Source organism: Microtus oregoni, unplaced genomic scaffold (genome assembly GCF_018167655.1).
Source record: "Microtus oregoni isolate MIOR12 unplaced genomic scaffold, Mior012 000001F_ref0000356, whole genome shotgun sequence".
Taxonomy (NCBI): domain Eukaryota; kingdom Metazoa; phylum Chordata; class Mammalia; order Rodentia; family Cricetidae; genus Microtus; species Microtus oregoni.
Genome location: NW_024543060.1, coordinates 94,293,158 through 94,316,056, shown reverse-complemented (window position 1 = coordinate 94,316,056; position 22,899 = coordinate 94,293,158). Strand labels below are relative to the sequence as shown.

At 39.3% G+C, this 22,899-nt stretch overlaps 4 protein-coding genes across 4 annotated transcripts; 1 reads left to right on the top strand and 3 right to left on the bottom strand.

Annotated features, from left to right (window-relative positions):
• Nucleotides 1-4,591: 4,591 nt before the first annotated feature.
• Nucleotides 4,592-5,521, top strand: LOC121463833 (olfactory receptor 4C45-like). Its single transcript, XM_041676338.1, has one exon. The coding sequence runs from the start codon at nt 4,592-4,594 to the stop codon at nt 5,519-5,521; it is 930 nt and encodes a 309-aa protein (XP_041532272.1).
• A 3,776-nt stretch (nt 5,522-9,297) lies between these two features.
• On the bottom strand, nt 9,298-10,224 carry LOC121459776 (olfactory receptor 4C3). Its single transcript, XM_041669773.1, has one exon. It carries the CDS (start codon nt 10,222-10,224, stop codon nt 9,298-9,300), a length of 927 nt encoding a protein of 308 aa, XP_041525707.1.
• A 5,528-nt stretch (nt 10,225-15,752) lies between these two features.
• On the bottom strand, nt 15,753-16,661 carry LOC121459374 (olfactory receptor 140). The gene has a single exon (XM_041669061.1). It carries the CDS (start codon nt 16,659-16,661, stop codon nt 15,753-15,755), a length of 909 nt encoding a protein of 302 aa, XP_041524995.1.
• Nucleotides 16,662-21,715: 5,054 nt separating this feature from the next.
• On the bottom strand, nt 21,716-22,645 carry LOC121461595 (olfactory receptor 4X1). The gene has a single exon (XM_041672699.1). It carries the CDS (start codon nt 22,643-22,645, stop codon nt 21,716-21,718), a length of 930 nt encoding a protein of 309 aa, XP_041528633.1.
• Between the last annotated feature and the right edge of the window lie 254 nt (nt 22,646-22,899).

The window sequence follows — 22,899 nt, the reverse complement described above, 5'->3', positions numbered from 1 at the left end:
CACTGCTATAGCCTCAAAATTTCTGTCGCTTGACAATGAAAACTACAAGTTCATCTTATTTTTCACTGAAGTTATTCTGAAAAATGAAAAGCTTATGATATTATCTAATTCTCTCATTTATGTAATATCATATGGTTACCTAAGCCTCTGCTATGTCATTTGTAAATGTGAGTGTGGCAGACAGTTTGGCCTAATAGAAACATATCACTAGACTAGATATGTTAGAAGTTTAAATTCAAACACATTTCTTTATAGATTCTGAGTGCCCCTAAGAAGGCTTTGTACCACAGTTGACTTTCTTAGAATACTGCTATTTCCAAATTGACATTAGTAGAGAAACATAACTTCAAATTTTGATGGGACCTTGATAGGGATTGCATTGAATCTATAAATTGCCTTTGGTATAATTGCCATTTTTACTATGTTGATCCTCCCAATCCAAGAGCAAGGGAGATCCTTCCACTTTCTGGTATCCTCTTCAATTTCTTTCTTCAATGCCTTAAAGTTCTTGTCAAATAGATCTTTCACTTCCTTGGTTAGAGTTACCCCAAGATATTTTATGCTATTTGTGGCTATCGTGAAAGGTGAAGCTTCTCTGATTTCCCTCTCTGCTTCCATATCCTTTGTGTATAGGAGGGCAACTGATTTTTTGGAGTTGATCTTGTATCCTGCCACATTACTAAAGGTGTTTATCAGATGTAGGAGTTCTTTGGTGGAGTTTTTGGGGTCTCTTATGTACACTATCATATCATCTGCAAATAACAAAAGTTTAACTTCTTCCTTTCCAATTCGAATCCCCTTGATCCCCTTATGTTGTCTTATTGCTATTGCTAAAACTTCAAGCACTATATTGAAGAGGTATGGAGAGAGTGGACAGCCCTGTCGTGTTCCTGATTTTAGTGGGATGGCTTTGAGTTTCTCTCCGTTTAATTTGATGTTAGCTGTCGGCTTGCAGTAAATAGCTTTTATTATATTTAGGTATGACCCTTGTATCCCTAATCTCTCCAAGACTTTTATCATAAAGGGATGTTGAATTTTGTCAAAAGCTTTTTCAGCATCTAAGGAAATGATCATATGATTTTTTTCTTTCAGTTTATTTATATGATGGATTACATTGATAGATTTTCATATGTTGAACCAGCCCTGCATCTCTGGGATGAAGCCTACTTGATCATAATGGATAATTTTTCTAATGTGTTCTTGGATACGATTTGCCAGTATTTTGTTGAGTATTTTTGCGTCGATGTTCATGAGTGAGATTGGCCTGTAATTCTCTTTCTTGGTTGAGTCTTTGTGTGGTTTTGGTATCAGAGTGACTGTAGCTTCATAAAAGGAATTTGGCAATGACTCTTCTGTTTCTATATTGTGAAATACATTAAGGAGTATAGGTATTGGGTCTTCTTGGAAGTTCTGGTAGAATTCTGCATTGAAACCATCTGGTCCTGGGCTTTTTTTGGTAGGGAGGTTTTTGATAACAGTTTCTAATTCTTCGCGATTAACAGATCTATTTAGATTGTTCACCTGTTCCTGGTTTAATTTTGGTATATGGTATTTATCTAAAAAAGTGTCCATTTCTTTTACATTTTCCAGTTTTGTGGCATACAGGCTTTTGTAGTAAGATCTAATGATTCTCTGAATTTCCTCTGTGTCTGTGGTTATGTCCCCCTTTTCATTTCTGATCTTATTAATTTGCATATTCTCTCTCTGCCATTTGATTAGTTTGGATAGGGGTTTATCAATCTTGTTGATTTTTTCCAGGAACCAGCTTTTTGTTTCATTGATTCTTTGGATTGTTTTCTGTGTTTCTATTTTATTGATTTCAGCCCTCAGTTTGATTATTTCCAGTCTTCTACTCCTCCTAGGTGAGTCTGCTTCTTTTTTTTCTAGAGCTTTCAGGTAGGCTGTTAAGTCTCCAATGTGTGCTTTCTCCGTTTTCTTTAAGTGGGCACTTAGTGCTATGAGCTTTCCTCTTAGGATATAAACTATATTTCGTAATCCAGTGTTCAGTTGATGGATATGTCATCTTATATTAGAAATATGTATAAATCGACCAGTCTGGCACATTAAGCCAAGTAGGGACAGTGTAAAGAGGCCACAATAAATCTAGGTATTTCCACAATGCTCAATTTCTTTAAGATGAGAAAAATAAGTAAATACAATCTAAATTCAACTTGAACTAATCATCACTTACCAATACAGTCATAAAGTGCAATTTTTACTATTTTCTATGACAATAAAGTTTTAAGGGTTCAAACAATTATTATATTTAATATGAGAATATCAAATATCATGCAATATATTTTTATCATATTCAACATACACTCTTTTCAGATCCTTCCCAACCTCCTGATGCCCCCAATTCCATGTCCTTTTTATTAATAGCACACTGAGTCAAATTTTTGTTGCCTATACATACTTACATACATACATGAATACATACATACCTATTCACACATGAATATATTTGCATGTATGTAGTCATGGTTGTGGGGACATCTATTGAAGAATGGTGACCTTGCAGAGGTCATAGCTTTACAGAAGACTGTCTTTCCCTTCCCCTGAAGCAGTCAAGTCTAAATAGCACCTCACTTAGATGTTCAGGCTTGTGAACCTTTCTTTCTATATGCTGGATTGTTGACTGTTAGGAAATAGACCAGCATTAACTCTGTTGATATTTTTATGGTCAGCACTGCAGCTAGAATGAGGAAGGAAAAGTAGTGTTTATCAAATAACTTTCTGTTTTCCTAAGTTTAAGAGGTTTTCAAATACTCCTCTGAAGCAAAAACAAAACAAAACAAAAAACCCACTTTTTTCCTTTCTACGTGGAGACTACATTTTCACAGAATGGACACAAGCTATTGACTTACAGTTGTCCTAAATGTCTGAACAGTCTTTGAAATTGCTTTTAACTGATTATTAATTTATCATTCCTGTTTATTTACTTTTATGTGTGTAGATGTTTTTCCACATGTATGTCTGGTTGTCACACATGCTTTCAGAGGCTAGGAGATGGCATCAGATACCATGGAACTAGAGTTACATGGTTCTGAACAACCATGTGGGTGCAGAGAATTGAACACCATTCCCCTAGAAATGCAGCCAGAGATAGCCACTGACCCATCTCTCCAGGCAAAAATTTATTTCGTAAATCTCTTGAGCTTTAATTTTCAGCATATTTTGTAGGTAGGCTTGCTTTCACATTGGCTGTGGCTGAAAATGCTTTAGTCTTAGAATGGTAAGGGAGACTGGAATGATGGCTTTTAGGTTGTAGACACTTACTAAAATAAAGTATTGCCCCAAATATTTTATGATCCTCTAAATCTTTTCTTAAACTTTTTTTTACATTTTTCATTCAATTATTTACACTTCCTTCCCTCCTCCCAATCCCCTCCCGCTCTCCCACACCCCCTCCTCCCTCTCCCACCCTGTTTGAGAGAGGGCAGGGAACCCTGCCCTGTGGGAAGTCCAAGGTCCTCCATCCTACACCCAGGCCTAGGGAGCTATGCATCCATATAGACTAGGGTCCCCAAAAGCCAGAACATGCCATAAAAACAAGTCCCAGTGCCTTTATCAATGGCTTCTCGGTCAGCCCCTATTGTCAGCCACAATCAGAGAGTCCAGTTTGCTCACATGCTCATTCAGACCCTGTCCAGGTGGTTTTGGTGAACTCCCATTAGAACAGGTACACTGCCTCAGTTGGTGGACCAACTCCTCGGAGTCCTGACTTCCTTGCTCGTCTTCTCCCTCCTTCTGCCTATCAACTGGACCTTGAGATCTCAGTCCATTGCTCTGATATATTTTTACACAATATGATATTTGCTTGCATCAGTCGCTTGCTCACTGACCACTCTTCATCTTTTTGATTCTTTTTTGATCTTAAAACTTTAAATAGCACACTGAGTCAAATTTTTGTTGCCTATACATACTTACATACATACATGAATACATACATACCTATTCACACATGAATATATATGCATGTATGTAGTCATGGTTGTGGGGACATCTATTGAAGAATGGTGACCTTGCAGAGGTCATAGCCTTACAGAAGACTGTGTCCTATGTCATTAATTACGACAAATGGGTTTCTTCTTATTGAAAATAGATTATTATCTCATACAATATATCCCAATGACATTTTCTCCTTCCTCCCCCTCTTCATAGCTCATGAACCACCTCCCCACTCAACTCCCAGACCCACTCCCCCTCATTTTCCTCTTCAGAAAAAGAGCAGAGCTCCAATAGACAATGTCAACAGGACAAACAGTATATAATAAAACAAGGTAAAAGCACTCATATTGAGGCTGGACAAGTCAAACCAATAGGAAAAAGGGGATTCTTTCAGTATTTGTAATTTATGTCACTATTCCATGGAAACTTATTAGAAATAAAGCAAACTACTTCTGTTCTTTATTACTGCATGTGATGTGATACTATTGGCAGGATTAAGAAGAAGTGCAGCTACATCGGATTCAGGGACCAGAGGTAATGAGATGATGGAGTATTTCAGTGTTTCTTTTAAAATAACATCACTGAGACACACTCTGGTTTCTTTTCAGATGACTGTATGCTCAGAGCCTTAGGTAAACTGATGGAAAGCATGAGCAATGTCACAGAATTCATTCTCCTGGGCTTGACTCAAGATCAAAATTTGAAGAAACTCTTATTTATTGTGTGCTTAGTAATCTATGTGATTACACTGGCAGGTAACACGCTCATCTCAGTCACCATCTTCATCAGCCCGGCCCTGGCTACTCCCATGTACTTTTTTCTGTCCTACTTGTCCATCATAGATGGTTTCTACTCTTCTTCCATAGCACCCAAAATGATCTATGACTTAATTTCTGAGAAGAGCACTGTATCATTCAATGGCTGCATGACTCAGCTTTTTGCTGAGCATTTTTTCGCAGGAGCTGAAATCATCTTGCTGATTGCCATGGCTTATGATCGCTATGTAGCCATCTGCAAGCCCTTGCACTATATGACCATCATGAACCGTTCTGTGTGTGTTTCCTTGGTGGGAGCTGCTATAAGTTTGGGATTCATCCATGGAGGAATACAGATTTTATTTATGGCCAAGTTACCATTCTGTGGCCCCAACACCATCAACCACTTTATGTGTGATTTAATACCACTCCTCGAGTTGGCCTGCACTGACACTCACATTCTTGGGCCTCTGATTGCTGCCAACAGTGGGTCACTGTGTTTCCTTACTTTCTCTATGCTGGTTGCTTCCTATATAGTCATCCTTCACTCCCTGAGGAATCACAGTTCAGAAGGTCGTCGCAAGGCCCTGTCTACCTGTGCTTCTCACGTAACCGTCGTTGTCTTATTCTTTGTACCTTGTTCATACCTGTACCTAAGGCCTATGGCTTCCTTCCCCACTGACAAAGCCGTGACTGTATTTTGTACCCTGGTGACACCTATGTTGAATCCTTTAATCTATACCCTCAGAAATGAAGAGGTCAAAAAGGTTATGAAGAAGCTCTGGGGTCAAATGTGCAAAGCTGGTGATCCATAAGCCTGGTGATTTGTGTTTTTAAAAACAATGTCTGATGCTGTTTCTTGGATATTTGTTCTCCTTAAATTAATAAAACTTAAGATAGTCAATTTTCTTCTGCTTCAAAGTTTAATTGGCATAATTAATATATATATTTATGATGTGGTTTCAATACAATAAACAAAGTCAGTATTCAAATCAGAATAGCAAGTTTATCAACCCCGTTAAAATTATTTGTCATCCACTTGCTTTGAGACTCTTTAACTCCTCTGTTGTTCTTCATGAAATACATGACAAATTGTTGTGAGCATAGTCACCCACTGTATTTAGAACCGACTGTTGCTAAATAAGTGCAGTCTGGTTCCTGTTATCTAATTTCATCTTATTCTTCCTCTTTTCCAACCAGCCCAGTGTCTGTGAATATTTTACTCTCAACCTCAGTGATATCAAATGCTTTGACTTTGATATATTAGTGAGAATATCCATTGTTTGTCTTCTTGTGTTTGTGAAACATTGTATGTAAATGTGTGTGTCTTATTGCCAAGACACACACACACACACACACACACACACACGTATTCACTCTCATTTCCATTCAAATTCCAAATTCTATTTTGGGGAAATGAAGAAAACACTGTTTTAAGTACTTTTCCAGCCCACAAGACTGTTGTACATAAAAGTTTCAAGCATTGCTATTCTCTTTCCATTTCTTGGCATGTTTTCCACAAAATTTAAAACTGAACTTTTACTTTATTTCAAGTCTGTAGTCTTTCATTTCCTTGTCTAACATGAACCAAGCTCCAATTAACATCAGTTATTATTCCTTGCATATTGTCTCTCCTTATACTGGGCGTAGCCTAAGCACAAGTGCTCATCTGGGGGCAAGGAAACAGCATTAGGAAGGTGTAGATGCCTAGGCTGCTTTGTTAAGCTGAAGAATGAACACTTTACACCCAGGGTGTAGTCACCACCTTTTAGGCCAGCAGAGGCTTTACAAACTTTTTAGCTGTATCTGGTGTTATATCAAAGAAGCAGTAATTGAAGAGTAGAGAGAAAAAATAAAAACGGTTGAAGAGTAAAGAAGTCATGGTGGTGAGATGTAGAGAGATCTGCAGGAAGGCTAACTTCAGACAGGATGTGTCATGAGTGCAGACGTGCTTCAATGTGTGGAGACACGGGAAATTCTTAGCAATGGGAGCAGACTTGCAACAGAGTATCTTGGATTTTTTTAATATTTATTTTTTATTTTATGTGTACGTGTTAGTGTCTGAATGTGTGCATGTGTACCACATATATGCCTATTGCCTAAAGTGGTCAGAAGAAGGCTTTAGATTCTCTGGGAACCAGAGTTACAGGCAGCTATGAGTTGCCATGTGGGTGCTGGTAACTGAATCTAGGTCCTGTTGTGAGAGAAGTAAGTGCTTTTAACTTCCAAGTAATTTGTCAAGCATTAAAATGCCTTGTTTTGAGAGAAAAGACAATTGTCATTTTCTGAGCGTTGAAAGGCAACATTCTAATGAGTACCAGGTCTCTTTAATTTTATTTTTGCATTTGTATTAATCATATATAAATGCGCTCACATGTGGAAAAATCTTCTCGTATTTTCTGTGTCTTGAATAAAGAAAATATGATGAATTTGATAGCATTTCTTCAATCATGTTTGATATACACAAACATAAACCACAATACTCAATAATTTTTCATATTAATATTATAGCATACACATATATACACATACATGTATGATGCACATACATATTCATACACACATCTATATACATATAAACATATAATGCATACAATATACCTACACACATATGTATAAATATACATATATACATCTGCATACATATATAGACATATACGTTCACATATACACATACATATTCATGTATATACACATATACATACACACACATGCACACACACTATTTCTTTGTTCATTTGTTTGTCATTTTATTTCTGGGTTTGGTTTTTTTTTTTTTTTTTGGTTTTTCAATACAAGGTGTCTTTGTGTAGCACTGGCTGTCCTAAAACTTCCTTTGTAGACCAACCTGGCCTTGAACTGAGGAATCTGTCTACCTCTGCTTCCTGAGTACTGAGACTAAAGTTGTGTAATACCACAACCCAGCTTATTTCTGTTTTTTATTTCACCAAGGTCTGGCTATGTAACCAGGATGCTCTCAAACTTAAGATCCTCCTATCCCTACTCCTAAGTGCTGGTTTTACAATCATATACCAATATAACTAATTATATCTGTGTTCAACTTATTTTTTCAGTCGATATTGCTTTCCAGACCATCTCTGTTGGTGCACATAGACCTGATTTAATTTTCTTTGAATGACTATAAAGTAACTCATCATATCTAGTGTATATTATTAAAACATTCCCCTGCTTGATTGTTTATGTCTTGTTATTTTGTTATTGTTGTTTATGTCTTGTCTATTTTTTGAGATTTGTTTATTATGAATACAGTGTTCTGCCAGCATATATGCTTATTTGACAGAAGAGGGCACCAGATCTCATTATAATGGTTAGGAGTCACCATGTGGTTTCTGGGAATTGAACTCAGGACCTCTGGATGAGAAAACAGTGCTTTTAAACTCTGGGCCATCTCTCTAGCACCCCTGTCCCAAAATCTATTATTTATTACCAAAAGAAAAAGAAGACAGTTCTGTGGTGAATACAGTTGTTTGTAATTCTGCACGTATATGCATGAGATTTTTGTTAAAAAAAAATACCTATAGGCAAATCAAACAGCTTGACTTCTGTATTTGATAAATATCATCAAATGGCTTTCTATACAGCTACGTCACTAACAGAGCGTCAGATAGCTGCCAGTCCTCGTTCTTGGCAGCACTGACATTGTCATATATTTTAGTCTTATGCTGAGGTTGTGCATCTTTGACAATAAATACAAACTATAAAATATATTAATACTTTTAAAAAGTAGAAAATACTATCATTCGCTGCAGCATGAGTAGACAGAAAAAAAGATAATGCTAAGTGGAAGAAACCATACACATCAAGGTAAGTAAGACATGATCTCACTTGGACTTACAGACTTTTGTCGATTATTCATGATCACTACAGCAATAAGCATAGGAACTAAGACGGAGAATCTGGCTTGTCTCCAGAGCCTAGCTCTTGGCCTGTCTGAACTAGTGTGAAAGCAATATTGCCAATGTCACAAAGGATGATGATGGATATGATTTTGTATGCCCACAAGACTCTTTATATGTGACTAAGCCTCAAGGATTTTCAGATGTGCTTTTCCTTCCTTTTCTGTAGCTCAATTATCACACAGACCCAACTTGTCATGCCACTTAATGACAATGATACTGCTTTCGTATGTCTGGAAACTGCGTTAAAAGTTTTGTCTAGATCATTTGTTGAAATAACACTGGGAAACATAAATTGTCTTCACATATTTTCCAAGTTTATTGAGATATACACTTAATACCTTTAAAAAGTAGAGAACCCTGTCATAATGGGTTATAATTTCCCAAAAATAACTGATTGAGTTTTGAAACTAGATAACTTTGAAAATTCAATTGACCACAACAGGTGACATAGTTTTCTTATTTCTAAACCAATAATGAAAATCCAGGTCATATATCTTAAACAGCAAGTCCATAATAAAACTGCAATTTCAGCCAAAAAGATTGTAAGCCCTAAAGCCTATGATGATGGTAGGATGGATAACTGTAACAAGGTGATATTTGGGAGTGAAAACAGCAAACTTTAGTTGTTTCATTTAGAGAAGTAGAGTCCCTGCTATTACCTTCCTTAGAACTCAGGTACTTAGCATTTCTGAGTGTGTGAAGAGCTTTCTCATGGCATCTTTCACCTCTTTATTTCTCAGAGTATAAATGAGTGGATTCAACATAGGTGTCAGAATACCATAAAATACTGCCATGTTTTTGTCTATAGGTAAAGTAGTTGATGGACGCATATAACTAAATATACAGGGCACAAAGAACAAAGCAACAACGGTGAAGTGGGCCCCACAGGTAGACAGAGCTTTCCGTCTACCCTCTGCACTGTGGGACCTCAAGGAGCGCAAGATGACAATGTACGAGGCTGCCAGCATGAGGAAGTTCAGCAGGCAGATCACACCACTGTTGGCCACCACCAGCAGGCCAATGACATATGTATTAGTGCAGGCCAGTTCCAGTAAAGGGTACAAGTCACACACAAAGTGATTGATTACATTGGGTCCACAGAAGGGCAACTGAAGAACCAGAAAGAGCTGAACCAATGAATGCAGGAAACCACCCAGCCAAGCCACTGCCACCAGCATACCACAGAGGTGCTTGGTCATGGTGGTGGTATAGTGCAGGGGCTTGCAGATGGCTACATAGCGGTCAAAGGCCATCACTGTGAGCAGAATGATCTCAACACCTCCAAGGAAATGAGCTCCAAAGAGCTGGGCCAAGCAGCCCTCATAAGAAAGAGTTGTCCCTTCATACAAGGAATCAGCAATGAGTTTAGGGGCCAAAGAAGAGGAATAGCAGGTGTCGATAAAAGATAGATTGGAAAGGAAAAAGTACATGGGGGAAGCAAGGTTAGAGCTAAACGTGATAGTGACCACGATGAGCATGTTGCCACAAACTGTGACTGTGTAGATAATCAGGAATACCACAAAGAGAATTCTTTGGACCTCTGGCCTCTGGGAGAGTCCCAGCATAAAAAACTCTGTAATATTGTGTGGTATTTCCATAGACTCCACGGGTACTGAGTGTGTAATTGCAGTGTCTCCTATGAAGTAAAAATAAACATATGTGAGAGAATTAACTCCAGGGGTTGGGAATGTTGCAATGTTTGTTTTGAATACTCCACTCTCCTCTTAACATGTGTCTTTCTAAAAATCTTAGACACATTTATTCTGTTATTCATTAAATGTTAGCATATGCCCTTTTCTTAACTGGGCACAAGTTATTAGCTGTAAATAATGACTCATTATCTCAGTTTCTTTAGTTACAGCTTTGAATGAACTTTTAATAGCCAGTAATTTTCTAGCTCCAAGTGAGATGCACCTCTGACCGTTTTCATGGTCAATTTGATGGCATTTGAGAAAATATTTAAGCTCTCTGACAACATCTGGTAATCCACTCCTTTCAAATGAAAGCATTCCACTAAGATTATTCAAGGATGCTTGCTTTCCTCTGTGTCAGTCTGTCTGATGGTAAAGCTGGCTGATACTGAAGGAGGAGGAGGAGCAGGAGAGAAACCCAATGTGGAGATTTGCATGCCCCACTCTTCTCTTCTGTTCCTTTACTGTTGTGCTTCCCCATCCCAGGCTGTGGATGGCGTATAGGAAGCCAATCTAATTTACTATCCCTGATTCCATGTTTTATATTCTTCTGGGTTTTGCTTGTCTCGCCTTACTAAAATCCACCTAGTTAAGTCTGCTATTCCCTACAATGACTACAAGGCAGTCCTGAAATTTGTAGAAACAATTTTCACCTCCTTGCAATAAAGTATAAACAGTGAAAAGAGACCTTTCTGATTAGCACACTTTTTTCCTGCAAATTTAAGAAATAATCTTTTATTTTTTGCCTTGTCTTGCTCTTTAAGGCAAATTTTCTAGACAGAAGCCCAGACAGCAATGGCAGAGCAAACACCTGCATGAGCTTAGCCCTTCCCAAGATCTTTCCAAACTGCACTACATACATCAGATTATTTAACCCTCACAACATGCCCACAGAGTAAGTTCCCACCTTGTCAGGAAGAAAACAAGACACTGCATATAACAACTGTGGGTTGTCTTGAGCCCGTTCACTACACTCTATCCCCCTAGCTTTTAGAGATTCGTTTTGTTTTGTTTTGTTTTGAGTAATACAAATAGAAAATTTGTGCCAGATGTAAGACTTGCACCCAGGCCGTCCTGTCACAGTGTCTGTGGGCTGGACTGTGGACTGGTTGGTTGATATCTCTATATTTGAATCCTGCCATTGTCAATTGTTCTTAATGGATAATGGACAATTTTTCAAAGCCTCAGTGTTTTTACCTATAAAATAAAAGCAAGCTTGCTTGCAATTATTGTGTATCAATATTCAAAGCAGGGCTAACATTTTAAAATGAAAGAGATCTGGAACAGCCAAATGTTCAGAAAGGACATGAAAGCAGTGCATACTGTGTGATTATAAGAAGCTGGATGTGATCGATGTTCAATAAATAATATCTGTGACTGTTACTATGATCAATATCATGAACAATTCTTAGTGTGACTAAAGGAATCAAGACAGACAGAGTTCTGGCATTTCAAAGTTATATACATGAAATGTGAAAAGTACCTAATCTTTATTCTCAAACAGAAAAAGGGGTAAAAAAAATCACTCTGAATTTTATAAAATATTGCTGAATAGTAAATTAATATGCAGCAAAATAAAAATGGCATGTTCATTTATCTCTGTGATTCATCTTTGTGACTGTAGAGAAAAGTATTCATTTAAAACTAGTTAAAAAAAACAAAAACGAAAAATAAATAAATTTTTCTGTTTGGATTACCTATTCCATGTAACACAATAAAACCTCTACTAAAATTACCCCTGTGGTTTTTTCTGGATTTTTTTTGTTTTAAAAATAGATTATCAAGCCAGGCTTAATGATGCATGCCTATAACTATCATAGTAAAGATACTGAGACAGGAGATTGCTGTGAGTTCAAGGCCTGCCTGAGCTACCCAATGAGATCCAGGCAAGCAAGGACTACATAGCAAGAACCTGTGTCTAAGTAAGTAAAATTTAAATTATAACGAAAATAGAATATATAAAACTTACATTGACTTGATCTGTGCACACCACAGGAGCTCCACAATTTTCTCATATCCCAATATCATAGACTAGTGAACCTGGAAAAGTTCATAAAGGATCTTCCAGGATAGCCCAGACATGTGATTTCAAATTGATAATTTCATATTTCTTCTAATCTTAGAAGAGAGTTAAATTATTTTTATAATGACACACAGCAATTGTTATGAGTAAAGAAAAAACAACAAAGCAGATGTTATTAACTAAAGAAATTTGTCTTAGCTGAAAACTTCCTGCTACTATTGAAGTAAATGTAAAATAAAAAATGGGTCAGCCATTCATTTACAAATAGCCAAGAAATCTTTCATCACCACTTCCCTTTTATTTGATGAAGAACAAAGCTTTCCAAATCTCATCCTCTTGGTGGCTTTGAGACTCAGGAGAGCAGTTGTTTCAAAGTCGCTTAGGAGTTTTGAATTAGAAGCATGACTGGATAGTAGGTCTTTCTGCTGCTGTGCCCTGGCCATATAACCTTGAACTTTCTGCTTCATCTAGCTTCGTCAAGTCAGAATGGCAGTACTGCTTAAGGCCAGGGAGACAGACATCACTGAAGGGTTAAGTGGCTTGGTCACCCTGCTTTATACAAAGAGTTTTCATCCACACAGTCTCAGAGAACACTCTTCCCCTTTGACTGAAAGGGGTTATTTTTAAGGTGGAACTATGACAGGGGGATTTTTTAGCCCCACATGCTTTCAGCCTCTCTGAGGGTGATGACCCCACCCTCACAGGATCAACTGCTGTAGCAGCATTAGAAGCAACTTCAGGTCACAAGTTGGGACAATGTGGAGACCATCTTTTAATTAATCCCTGTGAATACAGTTTGGTCTCTTAAGGAAGAAACTTCTCTCCTGCTTCTTAAGATGCCCAGCATCTTTCTAGTATCTAGAGAGAGTGAGTTCACAAAGTGCCATAAAGGAATCAAAGTTTGGATATTTCAGAAACTGAAGGTCAGCCTAGTCTACAGAGCTAGTTTCAGCACAGCCAAGGTTAGGCAATGAAGGACAGAAAACTGGTGAAGATGTAATTGAATGAGGAGATTATATTCCAGCCCCAGCAAGCAGCAAAACTTGGCATCTTTGTCCATGTGGTTCTGGCTTTAGAGTCAAAGATAAAAGAAACAAGTCATGAAATTTGCCTCTATGCCTAAGGAAAGCTGCTGAAGCCAGGAATGTGGCAGGGTGTCCCTGAACAGAGGCCTAGAGTGGTTGTTTCATGAAGGTGTGAAATTGAAGCCTGGATCGCTTTGGAGACCCCAAGATGTTAGAGATGCGCAACATGCAGATTGAAGTATCAGAGACTAAAGGATGCAAGTGCATCATCCAGCATGGAGAAACAGGTTACTAATCCTCAACAAAAACCACTCTGCTCATCACAGACACTAAGTATCTCAGGCTGTGGGAGATCCCTCTTAAACACAGGTGAGGAAGACAAAGATTGCCCCTCCATATTCTTCAGTTTAGGGTGAACTCTTAAAAAGGAACTGAGCTGTGGTATAATCATTTAATCTGATAATCGTGAGTATGGATATATGCATACATTTACACATTCATGCAATTTTTTTGGTTTTTAATTTAAAATAATTTCTTTATTGATTCTTTGGGAATTTCATATCATGTACCCTAATTCCACTCACCTCCCAGTACCCCCATATCCTCCCCTCACCCCTACAGCAATCTCCCCAAATCTTTAAAAGTCGAACCAAACCAAACACACAGACAAAAAAAACCCTCTTCAGTATTTCATCTTTCCCATCTCTCTAACACCTCTTCATTGGTGGTGGTAGCATTGGGAACCATGGTGAGTCACACAGTGTACACTTTTGTCCAATCAGCTTTATTTGCAAATGTTCATTGCAATGAATCTCTGATCTGGTTCAAGGCCTCTGGTGTCTGGCACACCGTCGTCACTGGGTTCTCACTGGAACTCCGGGTTATTCCACAGCTGCTCTGAGTCATTGAGATTCTGCAGGTATTGTTCCACAGGACCAGTCCTTTCACAAGCTCCAGCAGATCCCAAATGGGGTAGATGTTAGAGTGGGCCAGCCCCAGGCCCAACTGTGGGCCTAATCCATAACTGAGCTGGTCAGTCCAGGCCCTCAGGGCCTCCCAAGTCAGGCCAGGGGTGGAGACAGCTCTCCTACACCCATATCATTAGGGTCAGTTCTCCCTTGCCTGTGGTGAAGGGTGGAGTCATCTCTCCTGAGTGCAGGGGCCAGATCTCCCATGAGGGTCAACACTAGCTTTCTTGCTACAGTGTCCTTCAAGAGGTAGGCTCAGCTTTCCCAGATCCAGCAAAGGGTGGGGCTGGCTTGACATGGTCCTCTGATTTCATTATGCATGGTTCCTATTACCCCACCTGAGGTGACACAGGCCACAGACACAAACACAGATCCCAGTTGCTGCTGAACCATGGACCAAAACATGGCCCTCTGGGCTGCAACCTGGGCCTGGACAGTATCTTGGCTCCAGGTAGAAGGACAGGCCACTAAGATCAGGATGTCTCTGGCAGCAGTGTGGTCCCCAGCTACCAACAAGGCCACAGGTTGCAGCCCCAACCCTGAGCTTCCATATGATCTTTGGTGGCAACATGGACCTTGGATTTCACAAAGACCTCAGCAGTGTAGCAACTACATTGGGACCGTGGACCCAGACATGGTCCTTGGCAGTGGCTAGATCTGAATCTCACCATGGCCCTTGTGGCAGTTTGACATGGCCCCAGCAGCAGTATGGCCCTCAGACGCTAGCACGGCCCCAGACGTCAAGCATCTTCATGGCCTTCAATGGTCACAGGAGCCTTGGATATCAACCCAGATCCTGGCTAGAGAGAACCACAAACCTAGACATCCCCCGCCAGCTACAGCTCTGGCATGGAGTCACCATGACATTGGCTATGTGCCACTCAGATCTATATGGCCCCGGATGTAGCATGGTCCTTGGACAGCAACATGGATTCAGGTGACTAACCTGACCTCAGGAATACCACATGACCCTTGGGGAAAACAAAAGCCAAGGGCATCAACTTAGACCTTGGCTGCTATTGGGCCATGGACCCAGACATGACCCTCGGCAGCAGCCAGACGACCACAGGGAATTATAGGCCACACAAATCTGTGTGGCCCTGGCTGTAGCATGATTCCCAGACTCCAACAGCACCACAGGTTGGAACCCAGACTCTGGACTTCTACATGGGCCCTAGCGGCAACATGGGCCATGAACTTGAACACAGACCCTAGCTGTGGGTAGGAATACAGAATTCATATTTTGTATAGGACCTGAATAATTGTCAGAATTTTGGGATAAGTAGCTAGCACCTGCCTGCATTCTTGCGGTTTTATCCTGAAATTTTGACAGTTGCTCTTAGATCCCATGCAAAATATGAATTCTTATATCAATGATTTATTTCCCCACTGTAACTTGTGTTCTCCACTTAAAATTTCTCATTTTCTCCAGAGATTCTTCATGGCATTTTTCACTTCTGCATTTCTCAGAGTGTAAATGAGGGGGTTAAACATGGGTGTCAAAATACAATAAAAAACAGCTACGATTTTGTCTATGGACAGAGTAGATGATGGCCTCATGTAAATAAATATACAGGGCACAAAGAACAAAGCAACAACGGTGAAGTGGGCCCCACAGGTAGACAGAGCTTTCCGTCTACCCTCTGCACTGTGGGACCTCAAGGAGCGCAAGATGACAATGTACGAGGCTGCCAGCATGAGGAAGTTCAGCAGGCAGATCACACCACTGTTGGCCACCACCAGCAGGCCAATGACATATGTATTGGTGCAGGCCAGTTCCAGTAAAGGGTACAAATCACACACAAAGTGATTAATTACATTGGGTCCACAGAAGGGCAACTGAAGAACCAGAAAGAGCTGAACCAATGAATGCAGGAAGCCACCCAGCCAAGCCACTGCCACCAGCATACCACAGAAGTGCTTGGTCATGGTGGTGGTATAGTGCAGGGGCTTGCAGATGGCTACATAGCGGTCAAAGGCCATCACTGTGAGCAGAATGATCTCAGTTCCTCCCAATAAATGAGCCACAAAGAACTGGGCCAAGCAGCCCTCAAAAGAGATGGCTCTTCCCTCATGCAGGGAGTCAGCAATGAGTTTGGGTGTCATACAAGAGGAATAACAAGTATCAATAAAGGACAAATATGAAAGGAAAAAATACATAGGGGAGCCCAGGGTGGGACTGAAAATGATTGTGATAATTATAAGTAGGTTGCCTCCAATAGAGACCAAATAGACAAACAGAAAAATCACAAACAACATTCTCTGCACCTGGGGGTTCTGGGAGAGTCCCAGCATGAAAAATTCTGTGATATTGCGTGGATTATCCATGAAGTCCCAGCTGCATCCAGAGACTTACCTGGGAAGTTCAGCTACTGTCTCTTTGAAACATTTCAAGAGATTGGTGGCTGGAGGAAAACAGTTTTTATGGAAGATAATTAATCTAAATTCTAGATCCCTTAATAAAGACCAGTTAGTAATGTAAATTGAGTTATTTCCAGATAGTTACTTTAAGTAAGTGTAAAGTAAAATATATACCTGTCAACTATTGCAATTTTTGCTTGGGGCATGTAAGAAACAGTTCTTTTTAGCGTGTGTGTGTGTGTGTGTGTGTGTGAGAGAGAGAGAGAGAGAGAGAGAGAGAGAGAGAGAGAGAGAGATGCATGCATGCATATATGGTTGTTCACCTGTCTGTGCAGAGGTTGACATCGGGTGTCTTTCTCAGTCACTCCCCATCTTATGTTGAGACAAAGTCTCTCTCAATTGAACCCAGAGCTTTCAGAGTCAACTAATCTAGTTAGACAACTTGCCCTAATGATACTGAACTCTCTTCCTCCTGCATGCTGTGGCATGATATGGCATGCTGTGGCAACATCTGCTAGTTTTTACTAAAGTGATAGGAATCTGAATTCTGGTCCTCGCACTCACATAGGAAGCACTTTTCCTGCTGGGTCATCACCTCAGTTCTCATTTTTTTTTATTTTAATGGGGTTTTGTTTGTTTATTTGTTTGATTGGTTAGTTGGTTGGTCTGTTTTTATTTTTTTTATAGACAGGGTTACTCTGTATAGACTTGGTATAATAAGTATAAAATATTCTGGTACACACTGTTGAGGTGAAAGTCAATGAAACCATAGAATATTTAGACCTTTTTACAACCAGGTAGTTTTTCATTTTAAATAAAGCAAATTTCTTCTTAGAATAGTTTTGAAAGACAGAGGAGGGTAAGATACCAGTGAGAAATCTTCCTCTTGCCTCTACACACCTACACATGCATGTATGAATGTACCATACTAATACATATGCAAACAAGCACACATGTGCATGCACACAGAGAGAGAATCCCTTCATTATTCAGTCATTTATTCTTGTATTAATTCTAAAACATTCCACAAACCATTACCAAGGACCAACCATCCTCAGTTTTTGATGAAGGTCAATTCTTGAAATGAGCTAAAGCTCCAGTAATATCATAGGCACTCTCTTCTACCTTATCACTCAGACAAATTCTGGCTCAGCCGTAAACATGGTAGTCAGTCATCCAATCATATTATTACCCATTTTAATTTCCTAAAGCTCTCTTTACCATTGAAATAAAATTCCAGCATTCTGGCCCCCTCACTAGGCTGTTGTTTTTGTTGGTGGTGTGCCCATATTATTCTTCAGCATCCATTCTTGAACTCTGCCATGTGTTACAGTCACACTCCCTAAAGTTATGCTCAGTCATAATTTTCCAAATACAGTATTTGAAAAATGACCCTGGCCTTATATAACCTTTCTATTCTAGTAGATTTCTTTAAAACTGGGTGCCAATACCATTCATCTCTGTAAGAAATTTAACCTCTTACCCTATATTATAAAGCCACAATGCTCCTTTAGTAGTCAGGTGTATCTCTATTCTAGCTCTTTGTATTCTGTGGATCATTAAAGCACAAGGAATTATTTGCATTAAAATATCTATATTGCCAGATCTCCAATGGCTCGCAATGAAATAGATGCTGAATGACTGAAAACAAAAGCCAAAAGATTTAGGAAACTTAATAAAAGCAGAAATTAAGCAATTTAGACCTTCTTAGCAAGATTCTTTTACATCCTGACATAGCAAGTGACAAAATCAAATGCATTCCTTCCACATCGTCTGGTCTTCCTTCTCCTGTATTGAATGTTGCAGTCATTAAATGCCTATCTGGGATTAAAGAAAGTTCCCACAAGGAGAGAGATCCAGTGAGAAGTTACAGTTTACTATTTTCTTTTCTGGCTTGGAAATCTATCATAGTCTAAGCAACCCTGTTCACAAACCGAAAAAAAGAAAAAGAAAAGAAAAAAAAAAGGATTTCATCCACGTTTGAGCTTCAGAATACCACTTAGATTATCACGTCCCAGTTTTTCCCTTAAAAGTCCATAAAGGAAAGGACAAAAATTAAGTTGTTATCTGTTATTAACTAGTTTGTCTCATTTCTAAATTTAAACTTTATATCAAGTATAAAAGACAATTTCAGAAACTTCAGTAAAAATTTAAAGAGAAAAGTAAACCCAGAGTTATTTTAATAGCCAAAGAGGGGAACTGGGGAGTGAACTCAGTCAGTAAAACGCTTGTAGTGCAAGCATGAGGACCTAAGTCCAGCTCTCTGCCATCCATGTTAAAAGATAAACAGCACACACCTGCAACTCCAACACTGGGAATAATTCTAACATTAACCTCTGCCTTTCACAAGAACATGTATTCATGTGTGTGCATATGCACACACACACACACACACAATTCAACACATATATACCACAAAATTTTCAATTATGTTGTTGCATTATAATATAAGAACAAACATAAAACAGAACTAAGCAAAAAGTTATCAGCAATAGAGAAAAACTTACTTGTGGTGAATATTGAAAGTCTTAACTAATAATTTTATCCTTGTGCTGAAGGTTTGAAATTTTCTGAAGTTTCAGTTGTAATTTTGGGCTCTGACTATAAAAGTAGTTCCCAACATGCTTCATGTTACAACACAGTCTCATCTTGGCTACAGGTGCCCTACACCCTGGACTGTGCTTTTCTGGCTCTCTGAAACCAGAAGTAAGAAGAGAATTGGGGGAATAGATGGCTGTTCTTCCTCCCTAAAGATACTGCCCTGAAGCCCAATGTTTTACTTCTTGGATTAAGTCAGTAATAGATGATCAACCAGAAGAGGAGCAATGTCACTCTGTTTTCATTCCTGTTCTGAAAACCAGAGTAAGTTGAAGATGTCTTCCCTAGGTGTCTGAAATGAAGACCCAACTCTTAAAAGAAAACAGTCTCTTCCACCTCCCAAGCTGGAAAAAGTTGGCACTAAACCAGTAATTTAAGCACGATAGTCCTTTGAGGCCCTGTCTTGGCCATAGCCCAGGTGTAATAATATAGAGAAGTGGACAAAGACTGAAAGAACTTGTGACCCCGGATTTTCCAGCTTTGCAAAGTCACACTTTACCATCCAAAAAAAGTTCAGTGCCCAGTCTTAGATGCCTGTGGGTTCATTCTCACCCAGATCTCTATTCCTAGCTTTTCTCTTTGAGCAAATAATTCAACTTGTATCCTTGTGTCTTGAAACAAGTCCTGAAGAGACACCTACTTTTCTGCTGCCTTCACTTTGAGCTGGCAAAACAATAAGAAACAAATATTTGTGGTTGAGCTATTTCAAACCAGTGTTCTTATTGTAGCCTCTCAGGTAAACTAAGAATGTACATTGCATGAATGCCTGAAACTACCAAAAGATGTCATGGTGATACACATGCTGGCAAAGGTACATAGCAAAAGGATCTCTTAAACCATTCAGACCTACTTCGTGAGACACAACTCATTTATGTTATGGCCAAAATAGCAAAGAACACATTGCTAGGTAGATCATAGGCACTACTGCAACACAACTCCTGTACCTAAGGCTCAGAGATCATTGTAGAAGAGGGAACCTATAAGAGTCAGAGAAGCAGGGAGTTTGTTGTGAGGTTGTCTCCTAGAAATTACAACCATCAAGTCTTACCCTTCATGGCTGCCTAAACAAAGCTGAACAAAGATGACACCAATGGACATGCCAGCATGGAAGAGGGAAAGCTTACTAGGCTTCAACCCTAGACAAAGAACTGCAGGCAACTAAGGAATGCTGAGAGTGGGAGAAATAGTCTTTGCTCAGGAAGAGCACACCAACTTGTTATCCAAAACCAAATGGTCAGCCCTGAAAACATATAAATTCAATTAACATTTATATAGGCTGAATGGGCTGTATTTATTTATTTTAAAATACACACACACACATATATATATATATATATGTATATATATATATATATATATATATATATATATATATTAAAGAAAAAGAGGACATAAATTTTACAGGGAGTGGGGTATGATGCTACATGGAATGGTTGGAAGAGAGGAGATGAAAGGGGAAATTATTTTCAAAAGCAGTACTTAGGTGCTGTTAATGTAGGATTTCAGTTGCTTTGTCTCAACCTTCTACCAACCTGCCCTTGACATTGGACCTACAATAATTCTACTACCCCAGGTACTGATGCACTCTTAAATTTTTTTTTCTGATTTTCAGTTATTGATTCATATACCCAGAAGAAACTCAGCCTTTGGGTCAAGGATTCATGTTTTCTGTCTCTATCTATCTCTCTGTGTCTCTCTTTCTCTCTATCTTTGTCTCTGTCTCTCTCTCTCTCACACACACACAGACATATACACACACATTTTATCACTACAATAGTCAAGGTGCAGGGAAGCATTTGATATGATTCTGATTAGTTTTGGTGAATATAATATAATTATATTATATTTATTTGTAGTTACTTTGAATCTATGACATTTGTTTATTCTTTCATATATTCATCATTTACAATAGCTTTGTTATTTTCTCAGAGTTTTGAATTCTGTTTGTATTGTGTTACTACACAACTTCTAAGTTCCAAGATAAGAAAATATATTTCTGTAACATCTTTTAGTTGCTTTCATTGTTTTCATTTTCCATAACAAGTATATATTCATTCACTCATTTGAACAGTTAATATTAATGGAATACCAACAAAGTGCCAAGAAATGTTCTAGATACTTGAGACACATCAGAGAACAAAACTATGAACACTGGCTCTTCATTTTCCTCTTTCTTTGTCTCCTTCCTCAACCTTCCCAGACTTACTTGAGATACTGAAGAAGTTCAGCCAATCTACCTCAAGGCCATTCTGGCACTAGAATATCCCTCTTACTCCACTCTAGATATCTTCACTGTTTTTCTATTGACATAAATATGAGGAAATGGAAATTTCAATAAGGCCATTGTCAAACAAGGCAAAGATCTAGAGAGACCTGAGCTATCCCCAACTTCCCACCTACTGTCCCTATTTTGCTCAAATTTTCTACTTTTCTTCCCAAGTTATCTTCCTCCATGCAAGTCTCTTCATGGCATTTTTTATATCAGAGTTCCTGAAAGAGTAAATAATGGGGTTCAAGAGGGGTGTGACAACTGTATAAAACACAGCCACAATCTTGTCCACAGGGAAGGTGATGCAGGGTCTCATATAGACAAAAGAACAGGGTATGAAGAACAGACCCACCACAGCAAGGTGAGAGGCACAGGTAGACAGTGCCCTACGCCGTCCTTCTGCCGTGTGGCTCCTCAGGGAATGCAGGATGACCACATAAGAAGCCAGAAGCACTGCAAAGCTGATCACTGAGATGGAGCCACCATTGATGATGACTAGCAGGCTAATGAGGAAGGTGTCTGAGCAAGCCAACTTCAACACTGGGTGGACGTCACAGAAGTAGTGGTCAATGATGTTGGGACCACAAAAGGGCAGTTGGAAAATGAGGAACGCTTGTCCAGCAGAATGCAACAAGCCCCCACTCCACGCTGCCCCTACGAGGAGACCACATACTTTTGGATTCATGATGGTGACATAGTGCAAAGGCTTGCAGATGGCCACGTAGCGGTCATAGGCCATCACTGTCAAAAGAAAGATTTCAGTGCCACCAAAGAAATGGAGAAAAAATATCTGTGTGATGCAGCCCTGAAGGGAAATGACTTTCCTCTTGAGCAAAGAGTCAAAGATGAGCTTGGGGGCTGTGACAGAAGAGTAACAGAGCTCTACCAATGACAAGTAGCTGAGGAAGAAATACATAGGGGAAGAGAGGCCTTTACTGGCCATAACAGTCACCACAATGAGGCCGTTGCCCAGCACAATGGCTATATACATCAGAAGAAACAATACAAAAATAACCTTCTGTACATGCTGACTGTGTGAAAATCCCAGAAAAATTATTTCTGTTATGTTACTTGTAACTGCCATGTTTTAAAGCACAGTTTCTGAGAACCTAGAATCACAGAAATCAGAATTAGAATCCATTAGAAATGAGAGGCATTCTCTTGACTTTATGGTCTGGTCTTCTCCCCACTCTCCCTCCCTCCCTCTCTCCTTCCCCCCTCTCTCTTTCTCTTCTTCCCTCCCTTTTCCTTTCCTCTGTCCCTCCCTCCCTCCCTCCCTCCATGTTTGATTTGGGTTTTTCCAAAGCAAAGATTCCATGACACAGTGATTAAAATAGC